Genomic DNA, 19,980 nt, shown 5'->3' with positions numbered 1-19,980 from the left:
CACATAACCAAGGTTCATGGTACCCAAAGTAAAACTGGAACTAGAAGGTTGTCTGAGGATTCTGTCAGAAAAACCTTTTAGCTCCAGACCCCTGTAGCCAGATGTGGGCATTCTGAGAGGATTGCACACAATTCAGAACAGTAAGCTTTAGGGAATAATCTGTTCTGTCTCTCACTGGTAACTAATGAAGTGAGTGGAATGGAACCATAACTTCATTCTGAATCCAGGGATATTGAGATCTGAGCAGCCAGAGATAGGAATTGGCAACTTTCTGTAAGGAATAGCAAAGTCTATGTAGTTGGCAGAAAGTGAACCATGTAAAGTAACTGACTGATTTCATGAGAGGAGGATCTCGTTGTTTTATAGTCATCAGCTTTGGCTTTGGATTATCTTCCTCTCCACAGTTTTTTTTTTCCCCATACTAAATGTATTCCCTAAAGATTATCTTCCTTTCCACAGTTTTTAATTCTCTCACCTCCTTGTTGTCATGAGTCCTGATTTTAAAATACCCTAATAAGGAGTTAAAAGCATTAAATCAACTTCTAGGTATACAACCAAATACCTGTGAGGGCCTGAGATGAACACTGATTCACTGTGTGTAACACTCATTCATTTATATATGCATGGAGAACTCATTCAACTAACACTTACTGAAGGCCTTCATTGTACTAGCCACCATGCTGGTTAGTGGGGATATTGTACATAGTACTATCCTCCTTCCTCCCAAACCTGTTCTATTCTATCCAGTTCTCATGTTCCAAACAACCTAGCCACTCATCTTCCAGTCTTCCTTATTCTTCCTTCCCCATATCATCAAGCCTGCCAAACCCAGCTGCTAAATATTTATTATATTCTTCTTCTCTATTATCCACTGCCACCATTTTTGGGGGGACATACAGCATCTCCTGTCAGGATAATGGTGGTCATCTCCTTCCTGTCCTCCACCTTGCCTTCAACCTTGCCTGCTCCCACCTCGTCATACTTCAAACCATTTTTAAACTCAGAATGCATACAGTCTCCCTTTGTGAATCTATAAAATCCTCTGGGTGAGCAATCTGGTCAGGTAAGAAGAGTTGCATTAGTATTCACAACTTTTTTTGGAGATAATATCACTTCAGTGATTTATCCCAAGAAAATTATTTTGAAAAAGAAAATATCTATGTACAGAAATCTAATGTAACCATATGTCTAGTAAGTAACAGTGGAAGAATGGACAAACAAGATGATTAGTACAACAGAATCGAATGCAGTGATTACCTAATGAGTATAATATCTCTATATGAACATGGAAACATTTAGAAAATAATAAGTGAAATTTTAGGATGAAAAACAACTCTACAGTGATAATTATGTAAAAAGTATCTATGAATATACATTTTGAGCAAAATGCAATCTTGACATGTATACATTCTTTGTACACATTCATTTTCCCCAACAAATCTAATGTAAAATTTAATACTAAACCACAAAATTAATATAAAGAAATCCAAAAATTGCTGATTTTTCCCATGATCATTTGTCCAGTGCTTCTTCTAAAATATCAATTACAAAATTTTTTCAAAAACATTTTGGAGCTCCCTGTTTTTATGAGTGTCCTGAATACATATTTGGTCTACATGTTGGATAATCCAGCATTGATTGTTAGAGGGAGACTGACTGGCAGAGAGGAGAGTCTGACTTTTTCTTTATATACCTCTGTATTGTTTGATTTGCTATAATGAGTACATATTAAATTTGAAGTTAATTTTAAAACTCAGTGAGATAGAGAAAAACAGATAAACTACAAAATCCTATTTGTTTAGTTACTACTATTCAGTGGTAAATATCAAAGGACTACAGTTTAAGAAATAAAGCATAAATAAATAATAAATAAATAAATACTTCCAGACCCAGTTGGATCATGTCTCCACAAACAAAACAGAAATAGAAAGGATTATCTTGATAAACTGTAAAAAAAATCTATTTTTAAGTGAAACAAAGAGTTTGAGTTTTCATAGAGACAGATTATTTTTCTTCACAACTCAAGCCATAGGTAACTCACTCAACCCTTTCCTAGATATACAAGACCTAAGGTCACTGCAAAATAGTGAATAAATAGAATAGAAATAGATAGAAGCCTAAGTGCAAAGCAGATGTGCATGGTCCCACAGTTTGAAAAACCTACAGAGGAGAGCTTCCAAAGAGGAAGGTCCTTGTACAGGCATACTGATGCCATAACTTCAGGTAATGCAAACACAAGGCAGAGTTATTTAATCAACTAGCTGGAGTAATCATTTACTGAACAAATATAAAGATTTTAAAACATATCTCTGAAAGGCTGTTGCTTTTTTTTCCCCCAATTCCCTTTATGTTTAATAGTCATAAAGATTATGTTTCAGATTTGTGGGTGGGTTGAAAGTGAGTGAGAAATGAAGAATATAAGTATAGACAACACACTTGAGGACATTACAAGAGCTAAAATTTTTTGACTCACTCTAACCAATGTAAACTAGCCAAGGTATTTATGGTTGATATCTTCGGTTTATTCAGTTGATAAGCATGAAAAACAAAGTACACACTTAACCCTGGAGAAAATGTATTTCCCTGATAATTTTCTTTTTTTAAGATCTTATTTATTTGAGAGAGAGAAAGAGGGAGAGAGAGAGAGGGAGAGAGACAGCACAAGTTGGGGGAGGGGCAGAGGTCAAAGGAGAAGCAGGCTTCCCCTAGAGCAAGGAACCCCTTACCCCAACACAGGGTTCCATACTAGGACCCTGGGATCTGGACCTGAGCCGAAGGCAGATGCTTAGCCATCAACTGGCCCCTCAGGTGCCCCTCCCTGATGATTTTTTAACATTTTGATATAACTCCAAGAGTGCAGAAAAAGAGTTAAAGTCAGTAAAAGGAGATAAAGTAGATGGATAATACTAAGTTGCTGATAAAGAGACTAAGAATATGAGAAAGATTATTTTATACATCTGTGTGTGTGTGTGTGTGTGTGTGTGTGTTGTCATGTGTGTCTCCCTCAGAAGCAGAGGTTGAGTTAATCAGAATCCTGGTAGCACCATTCTCATTCATCTGTGCTGGGTTACTCTCTTGACTGACTGATTCTCTTTTATTGAAATTTCCTTTTCTTCTTTCTATCTCCTTAATAAAAATCATTTCAAAAGATTTGATGTGTTTATTTGTATGCATTCTTATAAATCATAAATTGATCTATTGTGTTATGTATTTTTAAATAATATAAAAGTCATTGTATTATAAATGAGTATTATCTGGCTGGTTCCCAAATTCTTTGTTACTGGTCTGTGTTAAGATAGGTAGAAAAATTGAGGATTAGCATGTAGAAACATTTTTTCCTATATTGTCTTTGCTTGAATTATATTGATTGAAATGTTTTTATGTCTTCAGAATCTAATAATAAATATTAGGGCCTACATTTGATACATCCTTATTTTTTTTTAATTTTACTTTTTTAGTGATTATTTTTACTTCATTTTATGATCTATAGGTCTGTAATTGTTTAGAAATTTAACAAAAGTGGTTCTTTACCACAAATAGTTTGAGAAACATTGCTAAGGTCTTCAATGTACTTACTATCTTTTTCATTCAACACTGTGTTAAGATCTGCCCACAATCTGAGTACGTTATAACTTCCTTGATTTTCTTTTGAGTTCAAGGGTTAGAAAGTGAATATTACTTTAAAAAAAGAAAGTGAATATTACTTGGTTTCAAAGCTTATGATTTTTAAAACTATTTTTAATTAGTATCTAAATTTATTGCATTGTGATTAGAGAAGATAATCTTGATATTGGTCCTTTTGTTTTCTTTCTCTCTCTTTTTTTAAAGATTTTATTGTTGAGTAATCTCTACATGCAACATAGGGCTTGAACTTACAACCCCAAGATCAAGAGTTGCATGCTCTTCCAACTGAGCCAGCCAGGTGACCCTTGATATTGGTTCTTGAGAGAGAGATTTCACAAGATATTCTAGGACAGAGGAATTATCAGAATTAATCGATCTCATAAAAGTGTACATAAATCATAATCACTCACCAACAATGGTCTATATACCAGAAGACAATTAATATTTTTCCCTTAAGAAGGAAAACAAAGAAACTCAAGATAGACAGTGATAAACACAAGATTTGTTCCAAATGGCCCTGTAGTCATGGCACCTTACAAGCACTGATAGTAGGCTTGACCACTGACTTGTGGAACACTCCTCGGTATCAGGTTTGAAAGACTTTTGGGAAGGCTAGCTGGCATGATTTCAAGCTCTTGCTTATTTCTCTTTAATTGGGAAAAATCTGAAGGTACAAACGAGATAAATTCTGGATCATGACATTTAATTGGGTTTACAACTGGGTCAAAAATGTGTTTCCCAAATCCAAAATCCAGTATTCTTGGCCCTCACTCTCATTTCCTAGGTCCTTAGCCAGATTTTCCTTTCTTGGCAACTTCAAACGCACAAAACGACCACAGGTAGATGAGAAACCTCCCTAAATAAATCTAAATGCTGACTTCCCCTGAATAAACACAGTAGGACAGATTCCACTCTGTGATGAAAGTGGCCTCTTTCAAATGCTTGGGGGCAAATAGTTAAAGTGTGACTTAAAAAAAATCTGACCTAACTTTAAGATTAGACCTTGGACTGGCAATGTTTTCCTTCCAATTTGCTCTCCTTACATCACAAAGCTGTGGTAAGAGTCAAATGAGAAAACATATGAAACTGCTTTGGAAATAAAAACAAAAATAAATTGTTTTTTTGCTGTTAAGATTGGCATTGCTGCATGGGATCTGAAACCAATGTCAGTTAAGTTTGGCAATATAATTTTAAAACTTTAATAATTTTTGCCTTTATGTTTTAATAACATTTTTATTTTATAATTTTTTGTGGGGGGGAACAGGGAAGTTATAAAGATACTACAGGGACGCCTGGGTGGTTCAGTTGGTTAAGCAGCTGCCTTCAGCTCAGGTCATGATCCCAGCATCCTGGGATCGAGTCCCACATCGGGCTCCTTGCTCATCAGGGAGCCTGCTTCTCCCTCTGCCTCTGCCTGCCATTCTGTCTGCCTGTGCTTGCTCTCTCTCCCTCTCTCTCTCTCTGACAAATAAATAAATAAATAAAATCTTTAAAAAAAAAAAAAAGATACTACAAAAAATTCCCTATACCTGTCATCCAGTTTCCTCTCCTGCTAACACCTTATACCACCATGGTTTATTTGTCAAGACCAAGGAACCAACTCTAGTAGTTACTGTTCCCTCACCGCCATACTTTATTCCCTTTCACCAGTGTAAAACCAATGTCTTTTTTCTGTTCCAGGATCCTACCCAGGATACAATATTACATTTAGTTGCCACATCTTCTTCGTCAACTTTTGTTTTTGTTTTTTTTTTAAGATTTTATTTATTTATTTGACAGAGATCACAAGTAGGCAGAGAGGCAGGCAGAGAGAGAGAGAAGGGGAAGCAGGCTCCCCGCTGCCCAGAGAGCCCGATGTGGGGCTCGATCCCAGGACCCTGGGATCACGACTTGAGTTGAAGGCAGAGGCTTTAACCCACTGAGCCACCCAGGCGCCCCCTTCGTCAACTTTTGTAATAGTTTATTAGTCTGTCCTCATTTTTCATGACACTGACAGTTTAAAGGCATATATTCTGGTACATTGGTCAAATATTTTGTAATATATCCTCCAACTGGGGCTTCTCTCCTGCTATTCTCAGTAATTTTTTTGTTTACTTAAGCAAAATTTTACCCAAATGCATTCTTTAAACTGCCTTGGTTTTATTATGGAATGACCCATTTAAAAGAGGCCCAGGTGCGCCTGGGTGACTCAGTTGGTTAAGTGTCTGACTGGGTTTCAACTCAGAGTCATGAGATTGAGCCTCAATTCAGGCTCTATGCTCAGCGGAGAGTCTGCTTGAGATTCTCTCCCTCTGCCCCTCCCTCACTTGCACCAGTTCTCTCAAAAAAAAAAAAAAAAAAAAAAAAAAGGAAAAGAAAAGAAAGAAAATTTTTTTTAAAAAGTTCCAATAAGAATCACAAAGAATTAACTTTATTTTGATAATTAAATTCACTTACACTTTTAATATACTTTCTTGCTCTGAAAAGTCTAAGTTACTTAAAAATGCTCTTTCTCCAGATCTCAATATACCATTATTAAATTAGTACCAACTGATATATCTTGTTTGCTAATCTTTAATAGAACCACAGTGAAACCAGCAGAGAAGAGAGCCAGATTTAATGGACTTAAGGTATATGATGTTAGAATGAATCCACATTGTTGATATTAACACATCAATTGATTACTCATCTATATAATGGTTTTACTTTTCAAAACTAACATTTATACTTCAATGCATGTTCAGAACAAACAATTTGATCAATTTAGTAAAGCACATTGTAAAAAAATTAATTTATCTTGAAAATGAATTATTTAATTGATAACATGGTTAGAAAAATGACAAGAAGTAAAGCAGTGGGAAAAACTCAGGGACCTCATTGAGCTCATCTTTCTCCTTCTTCCCCCGTTTCTTCTTCTCTCTCTGTTTCTCTAACACATACACACATACACACATGTCACATACACACATACTCAGAACTACTTAGTGGAAACTTGATTAAAAGTGCTGAAGTTGAGGCACCTGGATAGCTCAGTTGGTAGAGCATCCAGCTCTTGATCTCGGGGTCGTTGTGTTCAAGCCCCATGTTGGGCATGGAGCCTATTTAAGAAAAAAAAAAAGAAAAAATGCTTAAGCAGAAGACCATGAAAATAATGCATCAGGACAAAGAGAGAGAACTATCAATATATTATTGGAACATTACAGAATTTGATTTTAAAATTACTGAAAATTATTCTATTAAATGGCTATTAATTTGGAGACCGTTCAATTACAACAAAGTAGATTTCTTTCCTGCATAAAGAAATTAAGGAGAAATGCAGTGTGACAGAAACAAACAAGATCAAGAAAAGCCCCCCACTCAGTTTTGTAAATCCAGCTCAGAATCATTTCTGTATGTTTAAAGAAAGTCCCATCTTTTCTCTGGAACTGTAACTTCCAGGGAAACCACCTGGAACCATCAGGGTACTAATGAGTTCTGAATGTAAATGTCCCATTAGTCACTCTTACATATATCATCAACAACTCATTCACCTTTCACAGTCAACAGCTTGGTTAAAAACCAACTTTTGCAACACCATTGAAATACAGGAGACCAACAGAGAAAGTCAGATACACAAAGCTAAGTAGCCTTGCCATTGTTTTCCAGTGAACCCCTTATAGATCAGTCTCTGCTGTAAAACCTGAGACAGAGGCCCCAAGAGATACCATAAGTCTCTAAATTTTCAGAATTTAGGCGTTTCCAATTTTAGAAATTAATTTTAGTACTTTCTAATTGTGCATTTAATATTGTTTTGATGAAATATGGCCTGTCAAAGCACCCTTATCTTCTTATTAGGACAATAACAAAATTACAGATTCATATAGAGCTATGCTAGAAGACATAGTGAATATTTTCCAGAAATATCTTTAATAATTACAATTATAGAATTTCTGTTCTTTTTATATACATTATATACCATTTCGGTCCTGCCAGATAATACGGCATAGCAACCAGATAATTTTAATTTGTTAGATATTTTAATTTGTGGAATATTTTATTAATTTCAAAAGGACAAATAAATGAAACATCCTTCTCATTATAGCTAAAAATAAATTAGGATATGGTAATCTCTGGGAAAAATAAAATACTCTACAGATGTCATGGTTTGTTTTTTTTTAAGGATTTTATTTATTTACTGACAGAGAGAGAGAGAGAGAGAGAGAGATCACAAGTAGGCAGAGAGACAGGCAGAGAGAGAGGGGAAGCAGGCTCACTGCTGAGCAGAGAGCCTGATGCGGGACTCGATCCCAGAACCCTGAGATCATGACCTGAGCCGAAGGCAGAGGCTTAACCCACTGAGCCACCCAGGCACCCCAGAGGTTGTGGTTTAAGAAACTGGAGATTTCTCAGACTTTTCCCCCCATTTTTGTATTTGTAAAAGTATCCTTACTATCATGTGCTTTTAAAAAATGATACAGCTTGTATTATTTGTCACCTGTTCATTTGCATGGCTTCCTGGCTAAATAAAACCTGCTTCTCCATAGGTTATAATACAGGTTGCTCATAGGGTTAGGGGGCCCAGCCTGGGCAGTGCTCCATCCTACAGTGTCGGGCCAAAAGAAAGCCCCACAAAAAGTGTCTGGTTATGGAATTCTGGCACTGGAGAGATAGCATGGGAACTTTCAATTTTGTGGCACTGGGACATTCTAGGAACAGTAAAAGTGACCATTTCTGGGTCTCCTCAGAGTGTATATCATGGAACAGCAAGGCCAACAGCTAAAGGTGGTACCTTGGAAATGCCTTGATGTGGCACCAGAGCTGAGGCAGTCAGATGAATGTTTTCTGTTCAAACTGTTTTCCGTTAACTTACTTTCAATTAGATTACGTTCAACTGAATCACCTGAAGCCCCCTGGGTTACTCTCTGGAAACATCTTCCATATACTGTGTTCACTTCCTGAGAGGAAACTTCCTGTGAGCAGACAAAATCATCTGAAGAAGTCAAGCCTCAAGTTTCTATGCATGCCTGGCATTTTGCCAGTTTAGTAGACACTGTTGATTGAGTATCACTCAACTCCCCATGGAATCACTGCCTTCCCAAACCTGGATGGACTCTAGGGCTCTCTCTGAGTTTTGCAACTGCCTCTAGAAATCCAAGAAAGCAACATCAGGAGTGAGCTTGATCAAAGAGCCTTCCAGAAAGCAAGCAGTGAAGGAGGGTGCTGCTTTGTACGCAGCTTTCATCCATTTATAGCAAGCTTTCCATCCCTACAATGCCTGAGGAGGCAGTTGGTCAACTCCACATTCATGTTTTCTTGCTCAGTGAGGGCCCGTGCCTTTTGGGACAACATAAAGACCAATAAAATGCGTCAGTTCTCAAGTCTGTGATCTAGTGAAGCAGATGGACAACACTCCTACAATGGTAAATGCCATGAGTGGTACCTGGTCTAAAGAAGTATGGAAGGACAAGAGATGGCTTTTAATTGGAGGGATGGAATGAGGTATGATGTAAAGTGTCTAGCAAAGTGCCTGGTACTGGGAAAACACTCAATAAATATTAGCTATTACTATTATCAGAATTGACTTCATGTAGGAAGAAGAATTTGAGTCAAGGTAGGTTCGCCAGGCAAATTATAAGATGCCCAGTTAAATATGTATTTTGGATAAACAACAAATATTTTTTAGTCTAAGTATGTCCCATATATTGCATGGGACATACTTAGACTAAAATATATTTGTTGTTTATCCAAAATGCAAATTTAACTGGGCACCCTGGTTTTTTGTTTGCTAGATCTAGACAAGGAAAATTTTCATATGAAGATGAAGAGCAGGGAAGGTAAACTGGCATGTCCAAAGGCACAGACACCAAAAAGAAATGGTATTTTTCATGGCACTTTCTGTTCTCTAATAAATGTTAACATCTACTGAGTACTTACTATGTGGCAATCACTGATCTGAGGGCTTTACAAGGATTAACTCATTTATTCTTCATAAAAACATGTAATTTGTCCAAAAGCCAGATTTGGGAAGTGGTGTACCTGAGATTATGAACCTAAAATGCTTGGCTCCAGGGGCTACTGTCTTAACAATTTGGGGTAGAGGAAAAGAATCTGTTCAGGTAACGTCAAGAAAGACTTCAGGGTCAGCCTATCACCACAGTCATTTTTTTAAAGAGTTATTTCTTTATTTAAGAGTTTAGGGGCTCCTGGGTGGCTCAGTGGGTTAAGCCTCTGCTTCGGCTCAGGTCATGATCTCAGGGTCCTGGGATCGAGTCCCATATGGGGCTCTCTGCTCAGCAGGGAGCCTGCTTCCCCCTCTCTCTCTGCCTGTCTCTCTGCCTACTTGTGATCTCTTTCTGTCAAATAAATAAATAAAATCTTTTAAAAAAATTTAAAAAAAGAGTTTATTTATTTATTTATTTATTTAGAGGGAGAGTGAGCAGACAGGGGGAAAAGGTAGACAGAGAGGGAGAAGTAGACTCCCCGCTGAGTGGGGGACCCTTCACCCCCACACAGAAGAAGCAGGACTCCATCCCAGGACAAGTGGTGGTCTTGAGCAACTTGAGCGGACTTGAGTGGAAATCAAGAGTGCAACACTCAGCCTACTGAGCCACCCAGGTGCCCCCACCACAGTCATTTTTTTAAAAGTCCTGTGCTCCAACCATAATTCCTATATGAAGTGCAATATCAATGATAATTTGATAAATTCGTTTGCAGTGGGCTGCTGCCAGCCTGCCTCAGCCTCTCTCCATATTGTCCCAAGTACTCAAGCAGAGGTCTGTCTTCCTGTGTTTTGCCTTTTCTAAAGTCATCCTGTTCCTGAAATGTGAGATCATCCTGGAATTGCTGCTGCCTTTGCAACAGCTTATCAAAAGCAAACAAGCTTGGGGGAATTGAGCAAGAACTTCTGGGACACCAACCTGAAAAAGAAGCAAGGGTTGGAGAGCACAGATTGACTGTCTGCACAGGACAAAGATAATGATTAATCAAACCTCCTTGCAAATTTAAATAGGCTAGGCACTAGGAGTGGAGGCAGTCTTGCTCTCTTTGAGCTGGAGTGCTCAAGAGCCAGCTCCAGCCTTCGAAAAGATGTCTGTGAAGATCTTTTGCCTGGTCCTGAGTGTGGTGGGCACGGTCTGGGTATGGTCGCCTTTATTTTCTCTTCTTGCTTTGTCTCTAGTGTTGAGTGAATCTTACCTATGTCCTCACACACTGTGAGGTTTATAAGCTCTAGGCCCCGGAGGCAAGTTCCTAGATGAGCCTGACACAGCACAAGTTACGAGGGACACTTAGCTGGACAAAAGTATAGAAATTCACAGGGAAAGCTTTGGCATCTGTGTTTCAGCCTTAGAACATTGTTTGTTTTACAGGAAGAACTCTCTGCCATCTTTGTTCCAATAAAGCCTCGGAGTAGTTCATGCTAGTTAACGGAACAAAACATTCTTTTGCTAAGAATTTTAAAAAACTCATTATTAATTTATTGCTAGTTGTCCATAATACACAGAACAGTGGCTTAATGTAGTTTTTCTGAATGGTTGTTTTTTTGTGTGTGTGTGTGTGTGTGTTTTTAAAGAAAAACAAATTAGTTGTCTTTAAAACATATAGCATAATATATTTTATTACATATTACATAGTCAGGAGAGATTAATTGAGAAGGCAATATTCTTTTTGGGAAGTAATCTTTTTTTTAAAGATTTTTTTATTTATTTGAGAGAGAGAGAGTGAGATAGAGCATGAGAGGGGAGAAGGTCAGAGGGAGAAGCAGACTCCCCACGAGACGAAGCTGGGAGCCAAATGCGGGACTGGATCCTAGGACTCTGGGATCATCACCTGAGCCGAAGGCAGTTGCTTAACCAACTGAGCCACCCAGGCAACCAGGAAGTAATCTTTTAAAATAATTACTAAATATTGCAACAGTTTCTAAAGTCTGACTCCAGAGGCCTATGGAAAGGAGACGGACTTCATTCAACAGGCCTTTGAAACACTTAGATCTTATAAAACATGACACATATGTTTAAGAAACTCAGTTACTTTCAGGCTATGAATTATTCCAATTTATTTCTTTCCCTTCACCACTCATAAGCCCTACTACTAGAGCAAAAAAACTAAAGAGGGTTTCTAACTTACTTTTCTTCTTTAGAATAAACTAATAAGTAAAAAAAGTTTTATGGAAAATAAGACTAACATTATTTGCTAACTATTTGGATAATGCATAAGTTTTCAGTAAATATTTAGCTTTTGTCTGTTTTTATTGTTGTGCCATTTTATTCTGAAATATGTTATAATTCATAATTTCATTTCATATTTCATATTATTTCATAATTCATATTTTATTTCTTAAAGAGATTGTACTTATCCTTTTAAATAAACTGCCCTTGAAGATTGTTATTATCATTAGGGTACTTTTTTTTAAGAGACAGCAAATATTAGCTAATTATAAGAATAAACTATCCAAGGAAGCTCCTGGAGGCTCAGTTCGTAAAGCACGCGACTCCTGATCTTGAGGTTGTGAGTTTGAGCCCCATACTGGGCACAGAGATTACTTAAAAAAATAATAATAATAAACTATCTGAGATTAAAATAGTCATAGCAAAATCTCTGTAAGTTAGTAGTACAAAATAAAAATAGCTAAAACTTAAAACCCATCTCGATTTATTAGGATACAAAGTCTTGTTGGAAGACTATTTTTTATGTCCTATTTCACTTCCTAGGTCACAATAGAAATTTTTTTTTTTTTTAAGATTTTATTTATTTATTTGACAGACAGAGATCACAAGCAGGCAGAGAGGCACGCAGAAAAAGAGAGGGAAGCAGGCTATCCGCTGAGCAGAGAGCCCGATGCGGGGCTTGATCCCAGGACTCTGGGATCATGACCTGAGCCGAAGGCAGAGGCTTTAACCCACTGAGCCACCCAGGCGCCCCACAATAGAAATTTTTTAAATAATCTGTATTTCTAACTAGAAGGTGTTCAAAAAAAGTTGTCAGTCATGGATCATTATTTTGCTGTCTACTCTTTTGCATTGTAAATAAAGGAAATTATTATGTGAGTGAATAACCTCAAAAGCATTTCCCAGTCTGATCTGGCCACATTTGTGCCCTTGATGTACTTGCTCAAATTATGGACCCATCAGATCAGATTAGAAACTTGAAGGAGGGAGAAATTAAGCTAACATAGTATAGGTTTTCTCCTACTGAAACAGAAATTACAAGAGAAAGAACTCTGACTTTTGCAATTACCTTTCTATCTCCAGACATTACTGAAAATGAAAAGGTAAATTTTAAAATGTGTATACCTTATCTCCTTTAACTTGTACAACTCCATAAAATACCTATTAGGATTTTCAGTCAAAATGTCAGAAAGCTGAAGCTTGCAGAGGCCCCAAAGCTGGGGATCTTAATCTCTGTGAGAGCTCTCCCTTTCCTTGGGGTTTGCAGGTATGCCTGTATCTTCTTATCCACCTAATGTTGTTCTGTTTTTTGTGTTAAAATGAATCCATAAAGACCATCCATGTCAAGGAAAGTGAATTTATAGCCGAAGGAGCAGTTGCACGTGGCCCAAGAATTGTGGAAAGACAGCAATCTACCTGCAAGGAGACAGACTGGCCCTTCTGCGCTGATGAAGACTGGGTGAGCAGCGGGAGGAGGGGCAGAGGGAATGGGAGAATCCTTCCCCGTGGTGCTAGAATTGTGCCAGGGCTGACCCAGTAGGTCACAAAAACTCTTCCAATAGGAATAATCTAATAACTCATTACATGTCAAAATCAAGAAGACAAATGGAAAGCAACCCCACCCTGAGAGCACTATTTAAATTACCTCCCAAACTCTGGGTCATTAGTGAGATTAATAGTTTGGATTTTAGTTGCATGTTCAGATAAATCCCAGAAACCTGAGTGTTATAGCCTCAAGATTTGGTGGGGCTTAATTTATGGTTAAGTGGACCCGTGTTACAAAATTTCTCTATGACTTCTAACTGGTCCTCTCAAACTACTCTTAAGTCAATAGATGATCTGAGGATATTGGAGGAGGGAGGGACAGTGGGGGCTGCATGGAAACCTTCAAAATTGTACTATATCCAAGATACTGACTTTTAATATACTTTTCCTCTTCACTTCCAGAACTACAAATGCCCTTCTGGCTGCAGGATGAAAGGGTTAATTGATGAAGTCAATCAAGATTTTACAAACAGAATAAATAAGCTCAGAAATTCACTATTTGATTATCAGAAGAACAATAAGGACTCCAGTTCATTGACAGGGAATATAATGGAACTTGTGAGAGGGGATTTTGCCAGCGCTAACAGTAAGCATTACATATTTGGTACTTTGACTTTATAGCGCACAACAACACAACAACAAAGGCCCTAAATAAATATGCTGTCTTCTTATGGCAACTTCCAATTTTGTTCCACAGTACTTAAGATAGAAACACATGCCTTTAGGATGTCCCTGAATTTTAAGGAGGGGATTGCTTTTTATAAAAGTAACATTAAAAAGTTTGGCTTAGAATTGTTTAATGTCACAAAGTAAGTCAGAATTTTGTATTGAAGACTAGAATTTAAGTGTGTTCTTCTTTTAAGAGTGTATACTGAAAAGAAGATGAGCATAACCTTTTGAGGAGGTAGTGTTTCTGTCTTACAGAGGAGGGAGGAAACAGAGATCAAGAGACTTACCCAAAGACACACAGCTATTCACGTGATGGATTAAGAGTTCCTTCCACAGACTCCACCAAGCTGTTTCTGTTTTGTTTTGTTCTGTTTTTCCATTTAAAATATAGAGCTATGTTCTCTATTTCTCATAGGACTATGACTAAGCCTCATTAGGACTAGGAAACATCGGATTTACTCTGGGCATGGGAAGCACGTTTAGGGAGGCCCTATTTCCTGAAGCCTGCTTTGACTCTTTATATCTTTAGGAGACACTTAACTAATGTAAAGTCAACAGTACAACAGTAATAGCAAGTGAGTGATCCTGTTGACAAAAACAAAAAACAAAACAAAAAACCCCACAAAAAACACCTTAGGAATAATTTCAAAAATATACGTAGGAAAGAAAACTTCTCTGTATGAAAATTCAAGAATATGGTTAAGTATGTTAACACATTGTTTAAATTATGTTTAAGTCCCTTGGTTAAGGAAATGATGAAATAATTGAAATGTGATCGAATTTAATCTCCTGATTATAACTTTAAAATTCCAAAGACATTTCTTCTGCATTTATTTAGATTACTAATAGCTAGTAGAGCATCTTAATTGACAGCTATGGGTGACTAAAGGACACGACATTGTCCAAACATCAAATGCCTAATAGATTTGGAACTCATAAATAAAATGTCCAGAGAACAAATTGCTACTAAAAGGAAACAGATGTTTATAAGTAAATTTCTTTCTTTTGCTGGCTATGAAAGCAAGTCACTTAGCAGCTCCTTCACTCTCGCTTTTTTCAGATAATGATAATACATATAGCCAAGTGACAGAAGATCTGAGAAGCAAAATTGAGATCCTGAGGCGCAAAGTCATAGAACAAGTACAGCAAATCCGCCTTCTACAGAAAAATGTCAGGGATCAGCTGGTAGATATGAAACGACTGGAGGTAAGTGAGTGTTTGACTTTGACACCAGATTTCCTTGTTTTTGAATAGCAGGAAAAGGAAGGCAACAGTCATTCACTAAAGACATACTATATGTAGAGCAAAATGTTATATCCATTATCCACCTACAGAGTAGGTATTTTTTACCCCCACTCTACAAATGAAGAAGAAAAGTTCAATGATATTAAGCAAACTTTCCAAGGATACATAGTTAGTAAATTTCAAAAGCAAATATTAAGTTCCTGCTTGTCTTGTTCAAGCTCTGACACCACTGTGCCTCTGGATCTTCAATCTCAGTCTCACTAAGAGTCGATTCATCAGTGTTTCCTTTTGGAGGGAATAGCATCTTACTGATTTGTTTTAAGACTAAGATGAATTCAAATAGCTCCTACTTCTTCTCCAGGCTAACCTTACAATACCTCACATCTCTTCCACTGAGGGTATGACATAAATGAAAAATAGAGTACTGGGAGCACCTGGGTGGCTCAGTGGGTTAGAGCCTCTGCCTTAGGCTCGGGTCGTGGTCCTAGGGTCCTGGGATCGAGCCCGAGTCGGGGGTCTCTGCTCTGCGGGGAGCCTGCTTCCCCCTATCTCTCTGCCTGCCTCTCTGCCTGCTTGTGATCTCTGTCAAATAAATAAATAAATACATCTTTAGAAAAATAGAGTATTGGTTGGTAGGTCTCCACCTCAAAGAAATGAATCTAGTTTCCAAAAAATAAATTAACTGCTTAGAAATGAACAGGCATGATTTCTTTATATCAACCTCTTTTCTTTCTCTTTCCCCCGCCTCTCTTAGGTGGACATTGATATTAAGATCCGATCTTGTCAAGGGTCATGCAGTAGGGCTTTGGAACGTAGGACAGATCTAAAGTACTATGAAGATCAACAGAAGCAACTTGAACAAGTCATTGCCAAAGACTTACTTCCACCTAAAAACAGACAACAATTACCACAGCTGAAAATGAGCAGAGCTCCAAATACGCTTCCTGGGGACTTCAAGAGCCAGCTTAAGAATGCCCCTCCAGAGTGGAGGGCACTCATGGAAATGCAACAGATGAAAATAACATTCGAGGGGTCTGGTAGAGATGGGAATACCCGAGGAGACACTGCATCTCATGGAACAGGATCAGTGCCTGAAAACCCCAGGAACCCTGGGAGCTCCACACCAGGAAGTTCTGGCACTTGGAACCCTGGGAGCTCCACACCAGGAAGTTCTGGCACTTGGAACCCTGGGAGCTCTGGACCCGGAAGTTCTGGCACTTGGAACCCTGGCAGCTCCACACCGGAAAGTTCTGGCGCTTGGAACCCTGGCAGCTCCACACCGGAAAGTTCTGGCACTTGGAACCCGGGGAGCACCGGGCCTGGCAGTGATGGCAGTTGGAGCTCTGGGAGCATTGGGACGACCAGCAGCAGCTCTTGGAGCTCTGGGAGCTCTGTGAGCACTGGCTCATGGAATGCTGGGAGCACTGGTACTGGCAGTACTGGTCCTTGGAGCCCTGGAAGTTCTGAGTCCGGAAGCTTTAGGCCAGATAGTGTAGGGCATGGGAACTCCAGGCCTACCAACCCAGACTGGGGCAAATTTGAAGAGGTGTCAGGAAGTGTAACTCCAGGGACAAAGAAAGAATTCCACACAGGTAAACTGGTCACTTCTAAAGGAGATAAAGAGCTTCTTATTGGTAGTGAGAGGGTCACCTCTGGAAGCGGGACCACCACTCGTCGTTCATGCTCTAAAACTGTTACTAAGACTGTTATAGGTCCTGATGGTCGCAAAGAAGTGACCAAAGAAGTGGTAAACTCTGAAGATGGTTCTGACTGTGGTGATTTACCCCATTCTTTTGCTGGTAGCCTAGATGATCTCCATTCTAGGCACCCTGATCTGGAGAGTTTCTTTGGCACTTCCTCAACTAGAAACATATTTCCAGGTGGGCTTTCACCCTCACACAGAGAGTTTGATAGTAGGACCCATGCTTTGGGCTCAGAATCGGACATATTCACATACTTCAGGGTACCTGAGTTCCCTTCCAGTGGTAAAACTTCAAGTCACAGCAAACAATTTTCAAGCAGTAGTACAACTTTCAACAGAGGAGACTCCACATTTGAAAGCAAGAGCTATAAAGTGGCAGGTGAGACCGGAACTGAAGAGGAACATGAAACCCTCAAGGGAGGATATACCACCAAAAGAGGCCATGCTAAAGTTCGCTCTGCCAGAGGTATCCACACTTCACCTTTGGGGAAGCCTTCCCTCATCCCCTAGACTAAGTTCACTATTCTTGCAATGCCTCCCCTAGCGCCTTGAACTTCTTTCCTAGCCCTCTATTACACTTTCCAGAAATTATACCATTTTTTGTGTGTGTTTGGGCACTAGACTGTAAGTTCCATGAGGGCGGGGACTTTGTCTCTCATGTTCATCTCTGTATTCCTAAATGCCTAACAGTGCAGAGAATCATCACTCAATAAACACGTGTTAAATGAATGAATGAATCCCTCTGAAACTCGATTTAAAGTTTGTTTAACCAAATTCTTTCACCACTCAAAATGTGTGCTCTTGGAATTGCCATCCAACTTATTAATCATATTTTTAGTGTGTGTCTCAGTTGACATTTAGATCAGGTTAAAAACAAGTTACATTAGCTCTAAGTGATGCTTAGATATCTTTGCTGGTTACTTGCTGTTGTCAGTACACGGCAAGTAAAATTTCAAATCCATTGAGTAAAATCCCCTCTGTGATTTGTAGGTATAAATGTCACTCACATAAGTTTCAACCCAGTGTAAGTGCACTCTTTCCCCATGGAGGGAGGGAAGGAAGGAAGGATGGATGAAAGGAAAAAAGGAAAAGGAAGCCAGTATCTGCCTTCCTTTTACCTGGGCCATGCCTATCTTTGTAAAGTTAAATGAGAATAACTTCTTCCAACCAGCTTAATTTTTTTTTTAGACTGTGATGATGTCCTCCAAACACATCCTTCAGGTGCCCAAAGTGGTATTTTCAATATCAAGCTACCGGGATCCAGTAAGATTTTTTCTGTTTATTGTGATCAAGAGACCAGTTTGGGAGGATGGCTTTTGATCCAGCAAAGAATGGATGGATCAGTGAATTTTAACCGGACCTGGCAAGACTACAAGAAAGGTTTCGGCAGCCTGGATGACAAGGGGGAAGGAGAATTCTGGCTAGGCAATGAATACCTCCACTTACTAACTCTGAGGGGCTCTGTCCTTCGGGTTGAATTAGAGGACTGGGCTGGAAACCAGGCTTATGCAGAATATCACTTGAGGGTAGGCTCTGAGGCAGAAGGCTATACCCTGCAGGTCTCTTCCTATGAGGGCACAGCAGGTGATGCTCTGATTGAGGGCTCTGCAGAGGAAGGAGCAGAGTATACGTCACACGCGGACATGCAGTTCAGCACCTATGACAGGGACAGAGACCCGTGGGAAGAGAACTGCGCGGAAGTCTACGGAGGAGGCTGGTGGTACAACAGCTGTCAAGCGGCCAATCTCAATGGCGTCTACTATCCTGGGGGCTCCTATGATCCAAGGAACAATAGTCCTTATGAGATTGAGAATGGAGTGGTCTGGGTCCCCTTCAGGGGTGCGGATTATTCCCTCAGGGCTGTTCGCATGAAAATCCGGCCCCTGGTGACCCAATAGAACTGGAAGGAGAGGAATCTGCTTTCTTTGTTTAGTGAAATAGAGGGAAAAATGAGGAAGATAAAGATGTTAAGATTCTTTACAATCTACTAAGAAATTCATGGGTGCTATTTTATTATTCTTTGTACTGTATCTAGATGTAACTGAGACATATTACTGCTTTAAAAAATAAAATTATGTTAGTTTTTTTCTGAAAGTAGCTCTCTGGGTTTTCAAATTTCTATAAGGCTACACCGAGGAACACTCAGTACAACCAGGAAGAAGGAGTCCAACTGATGTTCCTCTCTATAACCCTTATGGGTGTTGTTTTGAACACTTCTCTCCCCACACCACTCAAAGTCATAAAGCCATTGTAAAGTAAAAAGTTTTTCACCCATTTTGTTTGAATGGGTTGAAGCCAATTTTTTTAGAGATTTTTTTTAAAGATTTTATTTATTTATTTGACAGAGAGAGATCACAAGTAGATGGAGAGGCAGGCAGAGAGAGAGAGAGAGAGGGAAGCAGGCTCCCTGCAGAGCAGAGAGCCCGATGAGGAACTCGATCCCTGGACCCTGAGATCATGACCTGAGCTGAAGGCAGCGGCCTAACCCACTGAGTCACACAGGCGCCCTTTTGTTTAGAGATTTTATTTATTTATTTGACACACACACACACACACACACACACACACAGAGAAAGAAACAGTAAGAGAGAGAACACAAGCAGGAGAAGTGGGGGAAGGAGAAGCAGGCTTCCCTGAGTAGGGAGCCCGATGCAGGACTCTGGGATCATGACCTGAGCCTAATGCAGATGCTTAATGACTAAGCCACCCAGGTACCCCTGAAGCAAGTATTTTAAGTTACAGATCACTGAATTGAACGATGGCTAGCCTTCGTAGAGGAACTTAACAAATTACAAAGTACATCCATCTCTTCTGCTAGCAAGCAAATCCAGGAAGGCAGGAAGAGCATTCTTTCCTAATAGAAAGAGAAATCTGTTCCTTAAGTTTTTCAGTGAAGACCACAATGCACAATTAATTTTTTCCCCAGTTTGATGAATTTCCTTCAAAAACACATGGCAGGAAAAAATGCATTTAAAATCCTTTAAATATTTTCAAGTATTCAAAAAACACAGCTAGTATGTATTGAATTCACAAATTCAATATATTTACATTGATCAATATTTTATTTGATGT

General features: G+C 38.9%; 1 protein-coding gene across 1 annotated transcript; it reads left to right on the top strand.

The window, feature by feature from the left end:
- The first annotated feature begins 10,622 nt into the window (after positions 1-10,622).
- On the top strand, positions 10,623-18,998 carry LOC111154842 (fibrinogen alpha chain). The gene is made up of 6 exons (XM_022514773.1): positions 10,623-10,719; positions 13,081-13,206; positions 13,695-13,878; positions 15,022-15,167; positions 15,961-17,374; positions 18,097-18,998. The coding sequence occupies exons 1-6, from the start codon at positions 10,669-10,671 to the stop codon at positions 18,804-18,806; spliced, it is 2,631 nt and encodes an 876-aa protein (XP_022370481.1). The 5' UTR covers positions 10,623-10,668; the 3' UTR covers positions 18,807-18,998.
- Positions 18,999-19,980: the final 982 nt, after the last annotated feature.

This window comes from Enhydra lutris, unplaced genomic scaffold, assembly GCF_002288905.1.
Source record: "Enhydra lutris kenyoni isolate GAN:26980312 unplaced genomic scaffold, ASM228890v2 scaffoldscaffold3, whole genome shotgun sequence".
Taxonomy (NCBI): domain Eukaryota; kingdom Metazoa; phylum Chordata; class Mammalia; order Carnivora; family Mustelidae; genus Enhydra; species Enhydra lutris.
Note: the sequence above shows the minus strand (reverse complement) of the source record. Positions and strands in the feature narration are given on the sequence as shown.